The following is a 22,094-nucleotide window of genomic DNA, read 5'->3' on the forward strand; positions in this document are numbered from 1 at the left end:
GTATGTGGGATTGGTTAACTGGTAACTTTAGGCAAAGTGAGGCCCATAATACACAGTCCCATATGTTGAAAGAGAAGGCAATAAATCCTATTTAAGCAGAATTATAGGCCCTTGTCTGGTGCCTCAGGCAGACTTGTAGATGATGCAGTATATGTAGAACCAAAAGTTATGTTTTATTGCATGGTGATTTCATTTAAAAAGTTCCCTTAATAAGATTACTGGCTGATTGTATTTAAACTAAACTAAAATACCCCTGTTGCAGTTGTCAGTGTGTTGCTAAAGCATTCAAGCTAAATTCAAAGTTAGTAATATTCAGGTAGATGAAATATTTGTGGTGAAACAAACTCATCTAGTTTCAGAATTCGTCATATAATGAAAAATATTGCGGGGAAATAGTTTTCCCTGGTAACATTTGGACAAATTATGCTTTAATAAAGAAGAACGGTCTTGCGGCTTTGAGTCCTTAGCTGCACACTTGGTCTGTTATGTATTTCTCACCCTGGCACTGACTGAGAAGTTACCTCCTGCAGAAAAGTGCTTTGTGTTTTTATGAGACATTCTGAATACATTGCGGTACAAAACAAGGTTCTTAAACTGTCATTTTGCATTTAAGAGCACTTATCAATTTCATAGTCGCAGTCAAGGCATCCGTTTCAAGTAAGACATGAGTTATTCTGTATGCGTCTGAAATGAGCCTTGGGAAAGGTTAGCCATAAACTGAAAAAGGTGTTTGATCCATAGCCAGGTATTGATCAAAAACACTGTCTGAGCTTATGAAAATATACATGTCTGTATGTTGTGTGAGTGTACTGTATACAGTAATGGCACTTGACGTGTGATTTGAGTTATGTCCAGGTATCGATCAGAAAACATCACAGCAGCTTTAAACTTTGCTAAAGAGCTTTTGGTGAGACCTGGGTAAGTGCTATTACAGATTCATGAGCCATTAGGAGTTCGTATTAGGAGTTTGTGGTGTGTATGTGTATGTATGTATGTATGTATACAGCATGCATGCATATATATATATATATATATATATATATATATATATATATATATACACACACACACACGTATACGTGTATATATATACGTATATATGTGTGTGTGTTATGTATATATATATATATATACACACACAGATAAAAGAACAATGTTTTTTATACAAATTAAACTGCTTAACTGTGATAGTTCCTTTTTTTTTTTTTTTTTTTTTGGTTTTCTGCATCTTTTTGAAGAGAGTCTTTATTTTTAACCTTCTGCACTCTGTAAGTTTAATTTCCAACATTGTTGGAGTTTTAAATTATACTCTCCAATCAACCTGTGTGTGTGAATAAGGGGTCTAAATCACACACAGATGAAACCACACACAGACACACACTGCCTTGTAATCATAACAATTTGAAGGGTTTTGTCAAGGGTAGGGGAGGAGGAAGTGTGTGTTAATGATTCCCGCTGGGTTAAGGCGGACAGAGTGGACTGTTAAAAGCTAGAGATAAGGCAAAGTAACCAACTTGGCAGCACTCGGAACACAGGCTGTGTATTAGACAGAGACAGAGGGGGGATTTGTAGGAGGAAAAAGGAACAACGTTTGGTCATGGCATGGCAAATGACTAAAATAACGAGAAAGAAACTATCTAAAGCGGATGTCACAATCTTCCTGTCAGTGTTGATAATTTCCAGTGGGCACTAAGTGGTGCTGCTAATTACCTAATTACCCTGTGTGCGCTGAAAAGCCCACTATATTTGTCTTTTGATAAGTAAATTAATTCCTATGGTCACAGATGATAACATTTTTGTTCTTAAGCCATGTTTTGCCTTTTTCCTGACAGATTGAAAGTACGGCTGGGATCTCCACGCCAATGGTCTTTTACCTTCTAAACAAGTTTAAATTGCACTAGATTATGCTCTCTAAGCAATACGTAAAAACAGCCAGTTTTCTTCTGGATCTTAAGCGTGATGTAAGAAAGGCCCATTTCTGGGTTTTGGATCCAATAGTAGAATGTAATTACCTTTAAGACCTGCTCCCTATGCATACGGATTATCCATAAATCCATAACCAAAGCCATAACTATTGCTACGCTACATTAATTCCAGTCAGACGCATGCAACATGCTGCTCGGTGACTAGAATGCTGTCTGTCTTCATTTTCGTCCTCCTTCCTCCTCTTTAGTTCCTCTCCGCTCCTCTCTCACCAACTCATTTCCAATTGAAGTTGTTAAGCTTTATGCCCTTCCGTTTGTGATGTCAGAATTGAAGTGCAGCTTTCCTGATCTACACAATCCAAGATACAGAGAGAGAGAGAGTAAGCAAGAGTGAGCAAGAGTGAGAATGGAAGGGGGAGGGTGTGAAAAGGTGTGCAGGATTATTAATATCCTCAAAGGAGAGGTGCATAGGAGCAGAGGTGCTGTTGGTTTGAAATAGAGCTTAATATCCTGCTTTTACTGCTGATGACAATGGGAACCTCGGTTTGTGTGTGTGTGTGTGTGTGTGTTTGTGTGTTTACTTTTTAGAGTCTGTTTTCTCCTTCTTGATGGTGCCTTTGAAGAAGGATGAAGATATAAAACACACTACTTTCACTCCGATTATACCCATGATTATAGGAACCAGCACAACCAGACAATGCCATGGCAGAGCATGTTATTGTCAGCATTTAGTTGGGCCCTTTTTAGGAGGGTTTTTTTTTTCTTTTTATATCTATCAGTTTAATCAAGTCTGCTGGTTAACCTGGTTTTATATTAAAATCTAAAATTTGATTCCCCTTTGTGCAATCTCATTCTTTTATGACTACAATTCTGCTTTCATCACTTTTCATCAGCAGGGAAGTCTTTTTGATTCAAAGCACTTCCAGTTTCTGCTCAAACTGCATCAGGGAGTAACAAGAGTGTTATACCACATCACAAACTGAAGTGTGCACAAAAAAGACTAATGTGTTTCAGAGTGATGGAACAGCGGAAGAAATCATTCAAAAACAGAAACAAAATGAGCAAAGATCTGAAAAGCCTTCCTTGTTGACAATGTGAAACAGGAAATGTACTAATCTTACTCATGACAAAACCATCGTGCCTGTACTGAAATTACACTCCTTCATGCTTATGAATCCAGTGACAATATTGACAGCATAGCTATTACCTGAAACGTTAGCACAAAATACATTCTGCTGAAGCTATAAGGGACACAAAATACCACAAAAGAAGAAAATGTAGCTGTGAGCTGCATTACCATTTTCCACAAGGTCACAAAGATTACATTTTTAAATGTGTGTTAAGCTGCCCAGTGCAGAGCGGTTTCAGGAATGTACTGTTCACATTCAACTCAACAGGTATTGGACCAGTGGACTTGTAAATTGTGGGATATAGAATCCTGGGATGCCAAAATTAGGCAACCCTGAAATATATTTAATTGTAACTGGAGTATCGAGAGCCTTTGAATTGTGACAGCATCCTGTTGGAACTCAGAGTAGAAATTTAATAAACGCTTTTTACTCAACAAAATATACTGCTCTTACTTTAGGCCACATTTTGTTCAGCCTCATTGAGTCTTGATGAATAATGCCGATCTCTGAAGTGTGTGTGTGTTGGTGACGAGTGCTCTTCTTCTCAGTGGTGCTGTTGTAGGTCACCTCTGTGATAGCTCCATCTCTCCTTATCACCCCTTCACTCAGTCTATCTGTCCTTGCCCATCACTCTTCCTCTCTATCACCCCCTCTCTGCCTCGCTGTCACTCACTCACCTTTCCAATCTCCCTTTCCACTTCAAACTCCACATCCCATCCACAAGGTTATCACACATCAACTACTAAAACAGTCTGTGCATGTGTGTGTTTAGGTGTATTATTTTCAGATGGTAGACCACCGTAAAACATCAAAGTCCCTTTTCTGTTGTTCTGTCTCTGCCTCGCTGTTTCAGGGTCTCCTGATTGCCTCTGTTCGCCTCTATGTCTCCCCCTCTCACACACACAGATGCACATACCCAAACAGCATATAAAGCCATACAAGCAGAGGCTGCCACAGAATGGTATGTGTCAGCTGGCTTACATCAGATCTGAAGCTGACTGGGAAAATGCCCGTGCCCTCTGTGCTCACACAAACAAAAGGCACACTGCCTTAGACCCTGCCCGTCTGACTAATTAATTTCCCAGATCGAGCATGTCCTACCATAAAGTGCTCTCCCTCCTTCTTGTGTCACAGTCAATCTGTTCCTCTTGTCTCCTGTGTCTCTGTGCCGAGCCTGGCTCATTTCAGTTCCCCGTGGCCTTTGATTGCATTTGCCCAAAATGTCAGGGCCATAGAACCACTACCTCTTTCTTCTCATTCCTACTTTCCCTTTCTGTTTCTTTTGCGTTATCTTTGAGTCTGCATATTTTTTATCTGAATTGGAAAATAGGTTTTGACAGATTCATGTTGTAGTTCATTTGTTACTTCCCCGCTCACCACAGGTCCCAGCGACAATCTTTCTCTTGACTCCTGCATTTGGGTGACTGTGCATTAGTCAATCTGACTATTAAGTCTGCCCACATTAGACATTAAGATAGGCATTAATTCACTGAAGTGATGTCCACATGTTGCTTAATGAGGTTTTCTTAAAAGGTTTTTACACTCTTGGATGAAGTATGTTTGGTCATGCATGCATATTTACATGCATGTTGACAACTGCTACTCAAACTGCTACTCATGTTAAAAACATACAAGAGTACACAAATATAAATATGTAATAACAGAGAATTCAGAGCCCAAAAAAAAACAAATTCTACAAATTCCTCAACTACAGCTTATGCACATTTTATTAGCGCAATAAAATACATTTTAAGGATAAGATAATCTGACAAGAATGTCTGCTTTTGGCTAATGTAAGGGTTCAAATATGTAAATATAAGGACCCATAATGGGACCTCATCAAAATATTGGCAGAATTGTTTAAAACCCAAAGTAGTGCTCCTAACTAATTTATAACATTCACCAACTAAACATAACGAGAGATTTAAAGAATAATCGTTGTCAGTCTGTGTATGTCTTCCTGTGTTAGCCTATTCAAGGTGGACCCCACCTCTCACTCAGTGACATGGGATAGGCTCCAGCCCCCCATGTCCCTAAACAGGATAAGTGGTTAAAGATAATGGATGGATGGCAAGATGGAAAGATACTTTGTAGTAGTCTATTACCCAATACTGTATATATTTAATTCTTGCACATTATTGGCATTTATGTTCTTTTTAAGAATCCTAAAAAAGATACAGAAACACTGAGTGCATGCCAGCATTGGGTGACAGTGGCTGAAGCTGGAGAAAAAAATAATAGATTGTGATGCCTTCTTAAAAAACTATTGTGTCCCTTGTAACTTTCACACTTAAAAGAATAAGAAGTGAAAACCATTTTTCTTTTGGTTCTTGGCATACAACAGCACAGTAGAGAGGGCAAAGCTGAGGCCAAGTTTTTCAACACAACACAAAGAACCAAGTGAATGTCTTCAACATTAGACATGACAGTTGTGCTCTCTGGAATACATCAGCTATAATAAGCTTTTTTCTGTTGTCCCTACTGCCATATGCTTACACACACACTGAGCACACATGCACACAATGCATCACAGTAAATCTTTACCATATACCATCACGTCTTACATGGGCGTTCTGTCTTCATCTGCAGCTAAAATATGGTGTATAGGGTTACAGCAGACAGGCATGGGGATGGCTTCAGAGCAATAAGATAGCAGTAATGGCACACCATCATTTAGGAGAATGTAATAAGTGAATATCTAATAAGCCTGTAAAAGATGCTTAACCCCTCAATCTTTGAGGTCAGGTAGAGAGATAGGAGAATAAGCTGATTAAGGAAGGTTTCCTCTCACGTTGCGGTCATCACAGGATTGACCAACTCATGACCCTGCTGTTAGGATTGCAGTTACCTTAGCTTAGAGCTGCTCCTATGTTTGGATAAATCTGCGATTTATGTTGTTTGATAACAGCTTGGGCCTGATATGGGGAAGTAATAGGTTACAAATCTCTGTTTAGAGATAATGCAGGAGTTAATGGAAAGCTAAAAATTTAGGGTTTTCCTCACCTGTGTAGTTTACCTTTACTTGATGTTTGCTACAATGTTCTAAACTAAAAGCTAATTACAATGCATTTTGCTCTGAACAGTTACAGGCTCTGATTTTGACACACACATATGTTCCTAAAAGCACTAAATGATCCATGTCACACTTATTGATCTGGGGATTGATTTGTTGTTTGGTGATCGATTCACAGAAACATACGTTGGTCTAAATCTCAGGAGAATCTCAGGTTTTAAATATGATCCCATATGTTTCTCGTATGATGATGCGGTTTTATTCCCATATGACAGATTGTGTAGAAGACGGGCTGAAATGTGCCATGTTCAAATGAATGACATGCAGAATTTAAGGTCAGTCTCTGTCTTTCTCTGCTTCTTTTCACACTAAAGGGACACACACACACACACACACACACACACACAGAAGCCAGATCCTAAAGCCATTTTCAGGCAGGGCAGCAGAGTGTGTCCTCATTACCGTCTGTGAGTGTGTAGTCACCACTCAGTCACAGCTCCTGCTGCCAGAATGGGATTTTCCCCTCTTTTCTCCTCTGACTCTTCACCTCTTTTTCACCTTAACTTCTCTTGCATATCGCTTCATCTATTTCTCAGACAGAAAATCGGAAAGACAATTTCCTGCTCCTATGGTTCCTTATACGCTGCCAGTCAAAAGTTTTTGAAAGCCTTATATTTTTTGGTTGCATTTTAAGTCATGTAATTGTCAATTATTAGCAACCTCTTTAAAAACTGAACTGTAAAATGTTAAATTTCCCTTTTGTTATGGTGTGTATGGCGTAAGTAATAGTCAGTGTAAGTTGGAACCTGTAGGTGTCGGCAGGCTGTATAACTGAGGTTACCGATAGTAATTTCTGTCGACATGTTGACAAGCTGTTATTTACTAAAAAATGTCCATTACTATTAAAAGCTTAGATGTCAGAGCATTGTTCACACACTCATATAGTCATCGGTGGAGGCATAGGTAACTTCACAAGGAAAATATTGCAAGGTGGCATTACAATCTCAATATACTCAGCATTAGCATTGCATATTTAGTATCAGAAGTCATCAAAAATATACAGTAGAACAGATGTCTGATGGTTTAGTAAAATAGCTTTGTTTTTCATTTTTGTTGTACATGGCCCTATGTGTACTCTAATTTAATTTATTATTTTCAAAGTAAAGTTACATTTAAATTATCTTTCATATAACAATATGAATATTTTTAGTCTTATTTTATAATGGAAAGAATGCGATTTTCACATGTAAAAAAAAAAAAAAGAGTGTTTAACGGCTGTCTTATAAAACAAAGGCAGTGAGTTCTAATTTCTCTCTTTATCGCTGGCATGGTGGACAAAAATGTTCGACTCTAGTAAAAAGGTTTCACTGAAAGCTCCTCTGCTTTGAAAAAGGTAGCCAACGATTTCCAATTGCCACAAGGAGTAGCTGGAGTTTACAGTCTCCTGATAGAGCATCAAAGGAAGAGAGAGAGAGGCAGCACACACAGGGATATTAGACTGTAATGGCAACCAGATGAACTTGTTGATAGGGCAGTGAACGAGTCTAAATAGCCTTGAACACTTGGCTTGTTGTGACAGAGGCATTATCTGACTCCTCCAGTTTACTAACTTAAGAGTCTAACAAAATGATGTTTAGTGTTATTTGCTCTCTTTCACCTTGCAGCTATCTTAAAGCGCCATATGTTTTCTTTATAAAGTGTGGAGCCTGTCGACAGTAATTGAGATTAGAAAGGTTGTGTGCTTAGGTGAGTGCTGCACGGTAATCAGGAAATGCACAGACAGTGTATTAACTTGAACGTCTCATACATTCACTTTTGTAGGCACCTGTCTGCTTCCATCCTCTAACTTTGTTAGGTTGAAAGCAGTAAAGTTGAAGGGGGGAGAAACAGGGACCGGGAGCTGGAAAACCGAAAATAGAGGTGTTTCTGTTGTTCGGTTCGGTTAACGCAGCTCAATTCAGCTAACTTAATTAATCTTCCTGTTCCTCAGAAAGCTCTTCAATTGCTCCGCAAGGGATTTGAACAGCAGCAGTAGTGTATGTGTGTCTTAACAGCAGATGAGAGGACTGAGCCCACGTAAGCGAATTTGGGACCATGTGATTGGATGACAAAAGGAAACAGAACGAGGAGCCATTCACTCACTTGATGTCTTTGCAGCTTTGCACATAATTACATTGCACAGAACCACAAGTGTCTCCATTTTTTGAATAGTTTGCCAGGTCACGGCTAGTCAAAAAACAGCATGGCTACTTTGTGTGCTGTTCGTCCATCTGGCCTGCTAGAGCCTCTTCCCCACGGTGCCATTTTACATGAAACATACTGTTGCTTCAAAGCTGTGTTACTCCCTGTTTAGCCATGATGTGCTATTATACATGGCATTCAAAAGTATGCTGGAGAACAAAAAGAACCACATGTGGAGCACTCTAAGTGCCCAAAGCTATAGATTACATATGTTACATACTGTACACAAGATCATTTCTGTGTGTGTGTGTGTGTGCGTGTGTGTAGACTCTACATTACATAGTTCCAGGTGTGTGCGTGTGTGTAGACTCTACATTACATAGTTCCAGCTGGGCAGGAGGAACGAGGGTTTAAAAACATGCAGTTGATTCAAAACGCATGAGATTATTCATTTCCTTTCTTCTATGGGAACAAGCTTTTCCTTCACAGTGTACGTATGCATGTATACACGCACAAACAACCTTCCACAGCAAGTCTTACCCAGTACAGTGCAGTAACACTCAGTGTGCGCAGAGCATGTTATTTAAGGCTGTAATATGTAGAGGTATTTTGAAGATTGTTGGTGGAAAAGGGCATATGAAGAGATTCAACATGAAAAACATGGCCCATCCCTACTGAAGTGGAGACGTTTGAGCTTGTTTGTTTAAAAAAAAAAGTTTTAAGTAGAATGGATTTCTGAGAATGAGAAAACAAGATCAGGGCTAAGTATCTGTCTGAAGGTGCTGTCAAAGGCTTTCTCTGTCTTTACCATCCTCCTTTCATCTTTTTCTCATCCCTTGCTCCTCCTCCTTCCTTCCCACTCTCATTAGGCATGGTTGTGAGAGAATGGAGAACAAAGCTCGGGCTCTGCCAATCGATCACCGAGCAACACCATCAATCGACAGGTGGAGCACAGGTCTCCTCCATCTGCCCAGTGACCAGCGAGTCAGAGATTGATTAGGAAGATTGCCTGTGTGTGTGTGTGTTAATGCAGATTATTGTCTTCATTTGAGAAAAATTGCAGAACATATAATTTCATCTTTTTTGTCAGCTACACATTTCCCTTTGTACTGTGCTCAAAATTAATCAAAGCATTACTAAATGAACAATACACACGTGTGAAGGTATGTCCTCACACATGTTCCGAGTTGTAGCAAAGCCCCCAGATACTGACAGATATTTGTTTTGGAGTATACTCTTTATCCTGGCACAGTGTATATGCCCTGGCAACAGTAAACACACACAGACACACACACAAGGAGAGTTAAATCATACACTGGCATAGAGACACACTTTACCCTGGCACGGTGTCACTGCCTTTCAGTGCTGCGACTCATGCCAGTTCTTTAATGGATGAATCCTGCAGCAGTCTGAACAAGCATGAGTGTGTGTAAGATTTGTGTTTATGCATGTATGTGCTCCAGCTTTTTTCCCCAGCGTGTGCATGTGCGTATACGTCCAAGGTGTTATATAAACATTGAAATTATGTGTCACAGCTGGCCAGATGACTTGTCCTGATTTTATCTTGAATTTCTATGTGTCTCTGTGGGAGGATGATGGTGCCAAATTTGCATGAGAAAGGTTGTCAGACTAACACCTTTTCTTTCTTCGCTCCCTCCTTTCCCATCTCCCTCTCCCTCTGCCTCTCTATCTTTCTTCTGTGTCCACAGCTCTGATAGCCATAGGCCAGTACAGCAGTACCATAGAGACTGTGGATGCCGGATGGTGTAAGGACATCACAGACCAGGGAGCCACACAGATCGCTCAGAGCAGCAAGTCCCTCCGCTACCTGGGCCTCATGAGATGTGACAAGGTAACAAGGCACAGTCTGCTGCTTTATGGTTTCCTGTCACTATGTCCTCTACTGTATTGTATGTACGGTGCATTCTTAAGCAGTGCTTCTGGAGATGTTTTTACATGTACTAAATTGAAATTGTTTCTGTCATTTGTACTGCAAAATGTAGCCGGGAAATTGCCGGGAAATTTATAGCAGAGTGTTTTTTGTTTTTTGTTTTTCTACATGAAAAAAAGCTGAAACGGTTATTTGATTTGTCGACTGACAGTAAACGATTGGTTTTCTCTGTTGTATATCATTGTAAATCAACCTCTCAAAGTTTAAAATCTTGGTTACGGGAAGCACACAGTTTGAAGCCACCACCTTGGACCCGATGTTGCTTTGCGCACATGAAATCCATTAGTTGCAATACATTTCTATGCAATAATACATTTCTTTACTGCATTAACAAATGTTGATCAAATCAATCATTAATAATGCATATTATAAATGTGTTCAATTAATTAATTACAGTACAGTATGTACCTATTTCCCAACGTAAAGGCAGAGACATAATCAAACGTAAACATTTTATGCCTCAGAAGTAACAGGTTAAACCAACTGGCCAATTAAAAAGTATCCAAGGGAGAGTATGTAGTGTAAGTGAGCCACTGCCGCCTGTGCACAGTACATCCGTTTGATCCATGTTTGAGTTGAGGTGGCTGGGTGGTTACAGAAGTAAACATTATGACCCTCGCAACCTCAAACCTACTTGGTTTTCCAAAGTTCCCCTAACACTCTCGTCTGCCTTCATCCCAATCCAATCGCTCACCTGATGGATGCCCATTTGGATGTAGTATAACAATTACTATTTGTTTCAGTGGAGAAAGTGAACGACTAGCTAAATCTCCAAAGTTTAGCTTGTAGTGCAGCCTGGTGTCTTGTTCTGTAGCCGGGTACACAACACAGCCAATAATCCCTATGCTGATGGGCCTCCATATGGTAAGTGTAACAGTATGTTTTATTGGGCCTTTAATTTTCAGGTTTAGGCTAAATTTTACAGTTGGGTTTTATGCTGAACAAATTTAAATGCCCCTGCTGTGCAGTAAAAAATACAAGTAGAAGTTGGCAGGGATGAAAAGGGCGAGGTTAGATTTTGACTTATAGTTAAGGCCTCTCGCCAGGTTGGGAACTTATCATTTTTATTTCTTCATTAAAAAATCAGTGTTATCTGCATGTTGTGGCCTCATCCTTGACCCTATGGATTTCTCTGATAAAAATGACTACCCGGAGATCATTAAGTGCGACAAGAACATCAGTGTATCATATTTATCTATTTATAGTGTGATAAAATTAAACCATATGAGGTCTGACAGTGACCCCATATTTAAGGTCTCAGTGATGAAGCAGTGTACTCACTTCAAATTATTGCAGACATGAATGTGCATCTATCATATTTATCTAGGAGTAATAAAGAGTAACTGCATTACATAGCAGGTGATCACTTGGATTCCATTTTCATTTAGTTCCCTCCTGCCTGACTCAGTGACCCAACAATCGATATCTACAACCATGCTAATAAAACTCTGTTCTGGAATGACCTACATCTTTAGCGGAATAACAGTTTTTCTTCATTTTTTCTCCACCATATGCTTTCATGGCACTGCTCTCCTGACGACAAATTCAGCCATCCTTTTGCCCTTTATTATCTATTCATCTCTCTCTTCAGAAGTGATATTCACACTCATAATTTAGCCTAGAGGATGGAGAAATAAATAATTATTCTCCCTTTACTCTAAAGGGGGAATTTGGGGATGACATAGATAAATAAAGCAGTAATTGGTGCTATTAGAGTTGTAATGGAGTGTGAATCGAGCAGAGAGAAGAGTTTGACAGTTTCCAAGGTCAGGTGCATTACCAGCTCTAAATCACAGAATTAATTCACTTTATGCTTGCCCTCTTCACCCATTTCTCTGCCGTTTCCCTTTCTAGCCCTAAAATTATGTTTAGCATTGCAAATGAGCCTGGAGTACTGGTAAGGATTGTGGAGGTCTGTGTGGGAAGAGCAGCCCACAGCGGCTACTTTCTTTGTTGTTGTTGATAATGATGATGTTGTTTTTCATCATGTTAGGCAAGAAAGGGAGTTACAGTAGATATGGTAAAGTTTCAGGAAGGGAGGGAGAGAGAAGAATGGGGGTAATCCAAAGTTTGCTCAGAGGGAAACAAACACAAATAGGTTGTTATTACCAAGGTCACAGTGAAAATGAGTGCTACAAAGTGAGTTAAAGAGGTAAAAAGGTGAGAGGCACAGGCAGACCAGGGGAATTGTGGTTATCTATGAGTCAGCCCAGGGCCAGCAGTGACCATGATCTGCCTTTTTCTCACCAGCTACTCTCATCTCCCTCCCCCTGCCATTACTCTAATCTCTCGCCCCTCCTGTTTTCCTTCTTTAGTCATCTGAACTAAAAATCATTTTTCTGTCTGACATTTGATTTTTTTTTATGTTTTTATAATTTAGATATTTACTGTAGCTGACACTCTCCAAAAAACACTTTTAATTTTACCAAGCTCCCTATTGGATGTTGTCTAACTTGAGCCCTTGACTTCCATTTGGAGACCTGGAGGATAAACCCATTTGCATAAACGCTGCTTCAGTTCTTCTCTAAAAACAGTCTAAAAAAGACTAAATTCTTACATAAAAACAGATCAAATCACACACTGCAATTTGTCGAAAAAAATTGCTACCTGAAGCATAAACCCATTTACAAAAAAGCTGCTTCAGTTATTCTCTAAAAAGAGTCTAAAAAAGACTCAATTCTTACATAAAAAAAGATCAAATCACAGACTGCAATTTGTCAAATTTTTTTTGCTACCTGGAGCATAAACCCATTTACAAAAAAGCTCCTTCAGTTCTTCTCTAAAAAGAGTCTGAAAAAGACTAAATTCTTACATAAAAACAGATCAAATCACACACTGCAATTTGTCAAAAATGTTTTGCTTTGACCTGTGCTTGGTGAAGAATTGTACATTTCACAGTGATATGAAATGTTGCACATTGTGTCTTTTAAATGAATCAAGTCAATATTATAAAATACTTTTCAAAATCGTTTTTAGTACAGCATTGCATTCAATTTGGTTATGTTTTTTTTTTTTTTTTTTTTCCTGGAGTGCATTTGACATTTCTGCCTCTAGCTACATTGTATCGTGCTTTATTTCTGTATCACAGCAGTGAAATCCGGAGGCATGTCCAATTCAATCTTAGGGCAAACTAATCTCATCTCTGCGCTTAATGCAGTTCTGGGAAAACACAGAAGCTGTGGGATAACTCTCAATTTCACAAGGTTCACACATAATCAAAGTCTTGTGCAAATTACTCTCAACTACAGCAACTCTTATTTATGTTGACAAATGCATTTGACTTTTTTTCCATGTGCCTCACTTTATTTAATTCTCCATTGTTTAAATCAAGATGTACTAAAGCGTAGCTGCACTTTCTCAATGTATCTGTTTGTCTTTCTTTCTGTGATGACAACACAAATGACCATCATATCAGGTCAGCAGTTTTAGAAGCGGTATTCATATATATGTGAATATATGTAGTGAAGAAGTCTCCTGTGATCTTAGGATGGCAAGGATAGTATTGAAAGTTATTTGCTATGATGAAATGTGAAGCTTGAAATGGAGGGAATTCCAGACAAATGGACTGTGTTCACAGATTTGAATGGTGGGATTGATTGATCTTAGTATAATTCTAAACAACTTCAGTGCATTTACTTCAGCCCCAGGATCTAGACACTTGAGGAGCCATATCAATATTTACACATGATCTAACTACCATCCAAGCTAACATACTATAGTGAAGTGGGCCATTGACAGTGGCCCCAACCTGAAATAATTTTGCTTTGCATACCAACTATGGATGTTTGCATTGTCGTGATAAATTGTTATATACAATAACACGGAGTGTTCTGCTTTGGCAGATAGTTACTCCATTTGAGAGCTATGTTGACAGTGTTAGTTAGACATATTGCAAATATCCCAAAGTTAATATTTCCCTTACAAGGACTTTGCTGAGTTTCGGTCCAGGTTGTGTATATTGAAGGAGTTTTGTACAAATAACTACTACAGGCTGAGTGAAAATATCACAGTAAAAAAACTAAGCTGCTTTTTCTGCCATTCATAGCCTGATCATCCTCAGGGCTAGCTTCAGCCTGTCTGTCATAAAGATGTTGAGGTAACTTTTACAGTCTACATTTTTACCATTGAAAATAAATATGGTTTCACTCTATATTTCTTTCCCTCTCCCTCCCTCACTTTTTTTCTCCCACCTCAAAACCTTCCTCTCATACTAACTGATGTGGAGTTAGGTTTCAGAGTGGGTCCTGTCAGTCTTAGAAAAATACAGTCTTGTGATAACCTTGACATGCAGTGCAGACAATCCAGTCAGCTCTCTGCCACGGCAGTGTGGCCGTGCCTGTATAAATTTGTTTAGAATTGTCAAAACGGTGGGAATTTTAATGTAACAGATTCCCTAAATTTCACAGGACTTGTAGAACTCGTTTAAGAACTGTTAACAGGATCCAGCTGGCTCTCCTCGTGTGGAGCAGTGTAAAGGATCGATTTCCCCGTCACAGTTTATACAAATGTGCTTCCGTACTGTATACATTTTAATGCCAGGGGGCCTGAATTGTGTGTTCACTGCTATTTGGGCTGATATGAAGACTTTCATATTTTTCCGTTAACTACAAACAGGCCTAGTACAGCACAGATCAGTCTGCAGTCAGAATATTTTTTTATTTAGGCTCTTCATTCAGTAGCTGAGCCATATAAAAGCTTAATAGTATGGAATGTGTGTGTGTGTGTGTGTCACTGACTTTTTTTTTTTCCTTCTCTCCCTCCCTACACATCTGTCTGAAGGATTTCCTTTGTGTCTCTAGTATGTTTATACGTGCTGAAATGCAACATGTCTGTTAAACAGTGTGTGTTCTTTGAGAGGAATTTATGTTATTTGGTGTTAACACCGCTCATAATAAAGCATTGAAATAAGAACCCCTCCAGGCTTGGGCAAATGGCATTTTTCACCCGCCTCAAATGATTAGACCAGTCCGCCCTGAGGGCCAAATGACCCCATTCTGACGTGAGGAAAGAATGCGATTGATCCAGACTCATCCAAAAATAATCAAATCAATTCATTTTGTCCATTTTCAACTATGACACTGTGCCAGTCTTTTGAAGTATTCAGCTGAGAGACTGAAGGGAAAAAGTGCCTTAATCTTCTGAAAAAAAAATTCTTTTTGCTTGGCAGTGCTGTGTATGTCAGTGTGTGTGTGTGTGTGTGTGTGTGTGTGTGTGTGTGTGTGTGTGTGTGTGTGTGTGTGTGTGTGTGTGTGTGTGTGTGTGTGTGTGTGTGTCACAGAAAAGCCCAGCTCCCCAGTGAATTCGCTGTTAAATATTGGGTCCTTTCTGTGGGAGGAATTTATCCTTTAACACGTCCACCAACACAATGGCACATTATGCATTAATCCAGGCAATGCATTTGAGTGGTGAAATTCAATGCACTGTTGTCAGGAAATTTTCAGCTGAAATTATAGCGGTTTAGTTACAACGGATAGGGCAGACACATATGCAGAAACACAAACGCACATGGAAAGTCAAACTTATCTCCAATTTACCAAATGCTAATGCGGCCGCTTTTATAACGCTTTTGGCTCAACCACAAAACTAAGTGTCCAGTCACAAGGTCAGGGATCCGGCACTAAGCTTTATTGATTTGTGCAGAAACACTCTGTTCTGTGTAGCACTATACACTGTAGCTAAGAGCACTCCTTATCTTAACAGTGTTTTCATATGTCTCCTAAATGTGTTAAGTTGCTGTTTTCTAACATAGGTCCTCTTAGACACTCAGCGAACATTCATACTCTGCTGATGTATCACTTTAGGGATTTGGATCTTAGTGGAATGTTTTCTTTAGCAACGTTTTCTCAGCTTTCACATCTGTGCCTCTTCTCCCATCATCCTCCCTTCATTCTTCCCCTGTCCATTCCCTCACCTTCCCTCATCTCTGTCCTCCTCTAATTTTACCTCATCTTTTGACTTCCCCCAGCTCTGCACCTCTCCTCTCATCTACCTTCTTTTTTTTTTTTTACTGCTACTTTTCCACTGCTTCATTAGAGTGAAAACAAATGGGCAGTCCAGGTTGTGAAACGGACAGGGAAGCAAACTCACACCGTCAGCACGTAGCTGGACTAGGAAAATAATGACATTGACTGCTACCGGCCCCTTTAGGGACAGCTGGTGGGGGAAGTAAGAGTTATCATAGTAATGGAGGAGATGAGGGTGGGAAATAGAAAGTAAAATGAGGGGTGGCCTCAAAAGAATGGAAATATGATTTAACGAATGACAGAAACCAGAACAAAATAAGAGTAAAATTAGATAAAAGGAAACAGTAGGGAGAGAGGGGTGGCTGGTCCCCTCACAAATGGCCCCAAAAACTGTTTTGTGTAAGCAGTTTTGAACTGTGCTCCCATTACCTGATATGAGGTGGAGCGGCGTTTGGGGAACAGGTATGAGCACTGCTGCACCCCCAGATAGAGCAACCAGACAGACCTTGTTAAAAGACCCGACATCCCAATCAATATGGTTTTTCCACCGGTGCATCCAGCTGCTGGGGACTATACACAGACAGGCACGGCACAGCAATTTGCAGACATAAACAAGGGCCTAATTGTTCAGGGCCTGGAGGTTCGGAGTGAGGAAAACAAAGGTGAAGTATGGTGAAGAGTTAGGAGGCATTTTAACTCTCGTTTAGAAAATGAGAGTCGGGGAGTTCAACAAAACTTTCTTTGATGAGTGTTGTTATTATAAACGGCAGGGATCCTTAGTTTAAAGACTTCTAAAGCGATAGGGAATTAGGAGAAAGATACTGCATCCACAGAATCAGGTGTAAGAGGCCTAAGGCAGGTTCTCTGGTTCCCATTTCCCAGGCTTTGGTCTTGAATGCTCAAAGTCGAGAAAGTACTTTGAAAGGGTCATTTGCCATTTGTGATTTTCAGTGTAATCTTGGAGTCTCATCCCACACAGAAGAGCTGTATTGATTGACGGTCTTAACTGAAGCCGCCTCCTGATCATCCCTTCATCTTGTTTCTAAAGGGCAGGAGCAAGGGACAGTGAAGGAGAGAGGGTGAAACAAAGTGAGACACTGACAGAGTTCACTGAGTATCTGAGGGAAATCTCAGCATTGCCCTTCAACAAAAACCTGCCGGACACACACATAAACCTGGGCTCACCTGCCTCACATAGACATTCGTGCATTTCTTTGACTTTTTACCACTTTGTCCAAACTTCATTTTTACCCCTCTTTTATGTTTTTGTCTCTCCTCCCTCCCTGACCTTCCTTAAGCAAGGAAAGTCATGGTTGTTTGAATTTGTGTTGCCGCTCACATCTTTTGTTCATTCAATTATTTCTTTTAAGTTGGCCCCCTGTCTTGTCTTTAAGCTTTCCCTCTTTTTCTCCCTCACCTCACCCAGTGTTGTTTACTCATCACAACAGAGGTCAACAGAAACTCATGGATTCATGGCCAAAGACTCAGTGTGGCCTAGATACACACATGTGCCAATTCTGAATGTTTGGCTTGATACTTTTTTCTTTCTCCCAGACATTTAGAGATACAGCAGGTGGTCACAGCCCAGTTTTTGCCTGCAGGCAGTGTCTGGCTGAGTTGGTGATGAATTAGCTATTTAATGCTAATGACAATGTAGCTCTCCTCATTGAATGCTATGTCAGTACAAATTTAATACATCCAGATGAGCTTTGTAAATGTTTTGCGGGGATTGATTAAACCTCTGATTGATGTCCAGCTTTATAATTGATTAGAAACAGATGTGTCAATGGATGTAAAAGCTGTGAATAACTTTAGCTGTTTTGCAGAGGAAAAGCATGTAGTCTCAGAAAGTGTGCCCGTGACCTGTGGCTACTCAGTTAACATTTGAGAAAAAGAACAATTTTCACAGAATTCAGAAAACAAAGATCCAGATTTATAATGCTGCCAATGTTTGTTCTTGTACTGACGGGCAAAAGAAGAAGAAGAAAGAACAAACAGCTGAAATCTCTGTACGCAGTGTTTTCCCTTCAGCTTTTAAATACAGAAGAACATGGCTTCAATTGAAGTGCTCTCTTTTCATAATTCACAGTTAACCAATAATTCAGATTAATCACTCCAGGTATATGTCATTTCACTAGATTTACAGAAAACATCACATTGTTAGTAACTTGGACCGGTCCACAAATCTAGTCCATGTGCTTGTCTCTGAAAGGTCGGGGTCCAGCTGTTTTTGTTCTTCATTTATTCTAAAGATCTGGGGAGTCATACCAGGCAAAAAAAGTGACACAGTTGCTCTGTTGTCATTAGCTTAAAGAATTCTGCTTATGTCTGACCTCCAGTAAGCCGCTCTGGAATTTGTTCCTACAGTGTGTGTGTGTGTGTGTGTGTGTGTCTGTGTGTCTGTGTGTCTGTGTGTCCACCTTACTACATTGTGCATTATTTGCCATTTGGAGATAAAAAGACACCTCATTTTACAGGGCATTCAAGAGACCACTTATTCTCTTATTGTTCTCACTGTGACAGTGTATGACTTCAACTTGTCTGTGTGGTAAGAGCGTGAACTCCCCTTCTCTATCTGTATCTTCGCTGTCCTTTTTCTGTTCATCTCTTTTTTTTACAGAATTTAAATCATTAAGTAGTCAGTCATAACTAATAAAATACTAAAAAATGCTTAAAAAATTTCCAATGTGGTAGCAACACAAAGACTTGTTTAAACCATTTCACATACATTCAGTATGCAAGGCAACGGAGCATAGCACACATACCTTTATGGTTTGTACGTTTAGAGGCCAAAATGGGAAGCTCACGTGAACCCAAAATACAGTACATGAATTAATTTAGAAATAAAGAGATGATAGTCAGACCAGCCTTTGTCCAAAATAGCCCCAAATGTATAAAGCTATCGAATGGGGAGATACTAGTGATTATCAGCTATCCCCACCATAATGAATGAGACATGTAGGAGACCCTGGGTGGATTGATTTCAAGTCTCATGCTGGCCAGTTTGATTCCCAATTCCCAGTTGCAGGTAGCTTTAATTAGACGCAGTCCAAAATGCATTTGCCCTGAACAAACCAAATCACAGTTCACATTGTTTTTGCTGTGATGCTTCTGATGAACCACCTGATCAAAGTGCATTTCCTTCTACAACATCAAATCTAACTCAAAGTCTCTGTGCCACCACACCTCCTGTTTTAATTAGTTTTTGTTTTTTTCAGTTCTACCTAATGAGATGCAGCTGTGATAATGTTTTACTATGTTTTCTTTTCCAAGACTAAAAAATAAATTGTGCAAAGCCTCTTGAGTTATGGAATGTTTTCCTCCAGTCTGCAGAGATAAGAGGGCTGGTGTAGAAAGAGGTACTGTGCTGAGTCTCGTACGCATTCCTTTAGTTACCTTTGTCACGCGTGATGTAGTGTGGGGTTTACAAACCTGGCCTCTAAAACCTCTTTCTCTGATCCCGTTCAGTTGCGTTTTCAGTGTCTGTATGTGTGAGTGTGTGTGTGTGTGCGCGCGAGAGAGAGTTTATGCACTGACACCCTGCTTTTCAGTTCTGCTGCTTTCTGATATTGTGCAGAGCTGAAGGTCTGAGAGCAGTACCAGACCATAGTTGTCGCAAGCGGTGCCTGACCTGCTTTTTAAAAGTCACGCACTGCAGATTACTGCGAGGGTCACTTGGCTTTCTGAGACAAAATCAAAATGTTTGAGCCAAGGCTTTCTTTGGTAAAGAGCAGTCTTTTCCTTAAGCTTTCAAGCCAATGCATCGATAGTTCATTTAGAAAAATTGAATCCTTCAATTTTTCCTTTTTTTTTCCTTCTCATGGAGACAGAAAACTATCTTTCAGTTGTCCAGTCACTTGTTTAGAAACTTTACAACTTGGGCTTTTCCTCTGAGCAGTTTAAAGAAGGCTATAAATCTGGCCTGTTTAAACCCAGACTTGTTTAAGCTGACTTTTACTAAGACCTGATGCACTGCATTCTTCTGCTGCCTAAACAGGCTTTTTAAACATTTACCCCAAATGTATTTACTGGTTGACTGATACACTCTGTACATGAGAGCAGACAGTGAGCGGAGGATATTTGTCTCTCTTTATGGACCTGGATCCTTCGATGGCTGCCACACTGCCAAAGAAAATGGGAAAGAAAAAAGACGCTGCAGTCCTGTGCAGAGTTTAGTAAAACTACAAATAAAAAAAATAAAAAAAGATTTATTGAAAAAACGAATAACCATGATTTAGGACTAAACACACCGTTTATTGATATTTGCATGTACCTGCATGATTTTTATTCATTTTTTAAATGGCCGATATCAACAGTAAGTGTTTTGTTTTTCAGGACTGTTGTTGCTCTGTACAATAGAGCACACAGTTGGTTTTGATATATTCAGAATAAATGTATCAATTTCTTTGGCTTCTTTTTCCTAAAACTTTCCGCTCTCTCTTTATTTAATTTCCCTTCCTTGATTTCTAGGAGCACTCAAAGGGTGTTCTCACCATCCTGGTCTAATATGATATGCATCTTCGTGTTTGTGTATCTGATTATCGATTTACGACCCTGTTCTTCTTTTTCCCACTGTGAACGTGGGCTGCTGCAGCATTAGTCATCTTTACGACGTGTTTTACTGTGCTGCTTACTAGGGGAAGGCCCAGCGTTTGTGGTAAATGTATATTTTACGTGGTGATACTTGCATCAGAGGATTAGTCTTAAAGAAATTGGCTCTCTGTTAAGAAGAACACATAAGAGCACTCCAGGACAGAGCGGAGGTCAGCTGGGGAACTTGCCGTCACTTACCTTCAGCTGTCTCATGTAAATCCAAAAGAGCAGTAGTCAACAGGCGCTCGAGCACACACAAACACGCACACACACACACAACCCTATAAAGCATTCAGCATTGGTGTGCTGCATATTCAACTGAAAGGTGCTTGCTCAACAGCATAGCAGACATACATCTTTTTGTTTTCCCCTCATCCCTCTCTCGCCCGCTTGTAAACCCTGACAGCGGCACATTACCCGTCAGCATACATTACACCACACTTAGATCTACAGGACAGCATCTTTGAAGTTAAAATGGGGGGAAATATCATAAGTATAGGCCTCGCTCCAGATAGCTGTGGCTGCGCTCCCAGATGCTTCTCAAAGATTAGAATCATCAGTGGGTAGCGATCTGCTCTATCATATGGCTCTCCTACAGACTTGGCAGAAGATTTGAATGAGGGACTATACAACACAGTATACTGGATCTGGAGTACAAGAAAAGAAAAGTCTGTGCCAGAGCCATTTTTGAAGCATTTTTAAGCTTATGTTGCCTAGCAACAAAATAACATTAAGCACAGTTTTACCCAGTGACTAATTTTCACTCAAGGAAGAAACTGCTGAATCACTAGTTTGAAGAAGTCAGTGTAACAACTGTTGTAAGCAGAGGATTTTTCTCTCTGCCAACCAGTTACCCACAGTATTTGGTCTGACCTTCACGTCCAGGTTCAGCTCTGCACCACAAATACCAAGCAGGTGTGGTGATGTCATCAAATCTCATTCAACATACCACAGAGCCATGCAAAGGGCACACAGTCTAGTTCTGGGAAGAGAAGGATCGTTGCTGGGAACTCTGGGAACACTTTTAGGTTTGCAGTAACTCTGGCTGTCAGGCTAGAGCAGTGAAAGACAATTAATGGATACTATGATGTGTAAATGTCCCTGTCAACAAGATTTTCTATTTACTGGCGGTAAGTTGTTTCAAAGATGCCAATTAATTATAGATAAATCTCAAATCTAGTATAGGGGGTTTCTGTGGTGTGTTTGTGCACATTTTAAATTGTTACAGACTTGGATTCAGTTAATAGTTAAGTCATTACTTTCTATCTGGATTGGTGCTTTTCCTCTGACATAATTAGATGTTTGAATTCCAATCATTTGATGCCTGTTGTCTGTGAC

The 22,094-nt window shown here is 39.8% G+C and overlaps 1 protein-coding gene across 1 annotated transcript in view; it reads left to right on the forward strand.

Moving 5' to 3' along the window:
* The window catches only part of fbxl17 (F-box and leucine-rich repeat protein 17), a 196,258-nt gene that overhangs the window by 168,958 nt on the left and 5,206 nt on the right, over positions 1–22,094 (forward strand). Inside the window, exon 10 of the mRNA XM_067522586.1 lies at positions 9,959–10,101. Within this exon, the coding sequence (XP_067378687.1) occupies positions 9,959–10,101 (143 nt within the window). The remainder of the gene's footprint in view (positions 1–9,958; positions 10,102–22,094) is intronic.

The sequence above is a fragment of the Channa argus genome, chromosome 11 (genome assembly GCF_033026475.1).
Source record: "Channa argus isolate prfri chromosome 11, Channa argus male v1.0, whole genome shotgun sequence".
NCBI classification, from domain to species: domain Eukaryota; kingdom Metazoa; phylum Chordata; class Actinopteri; order Anabantiformes; family Channidae; genus Channa; species Channa argus.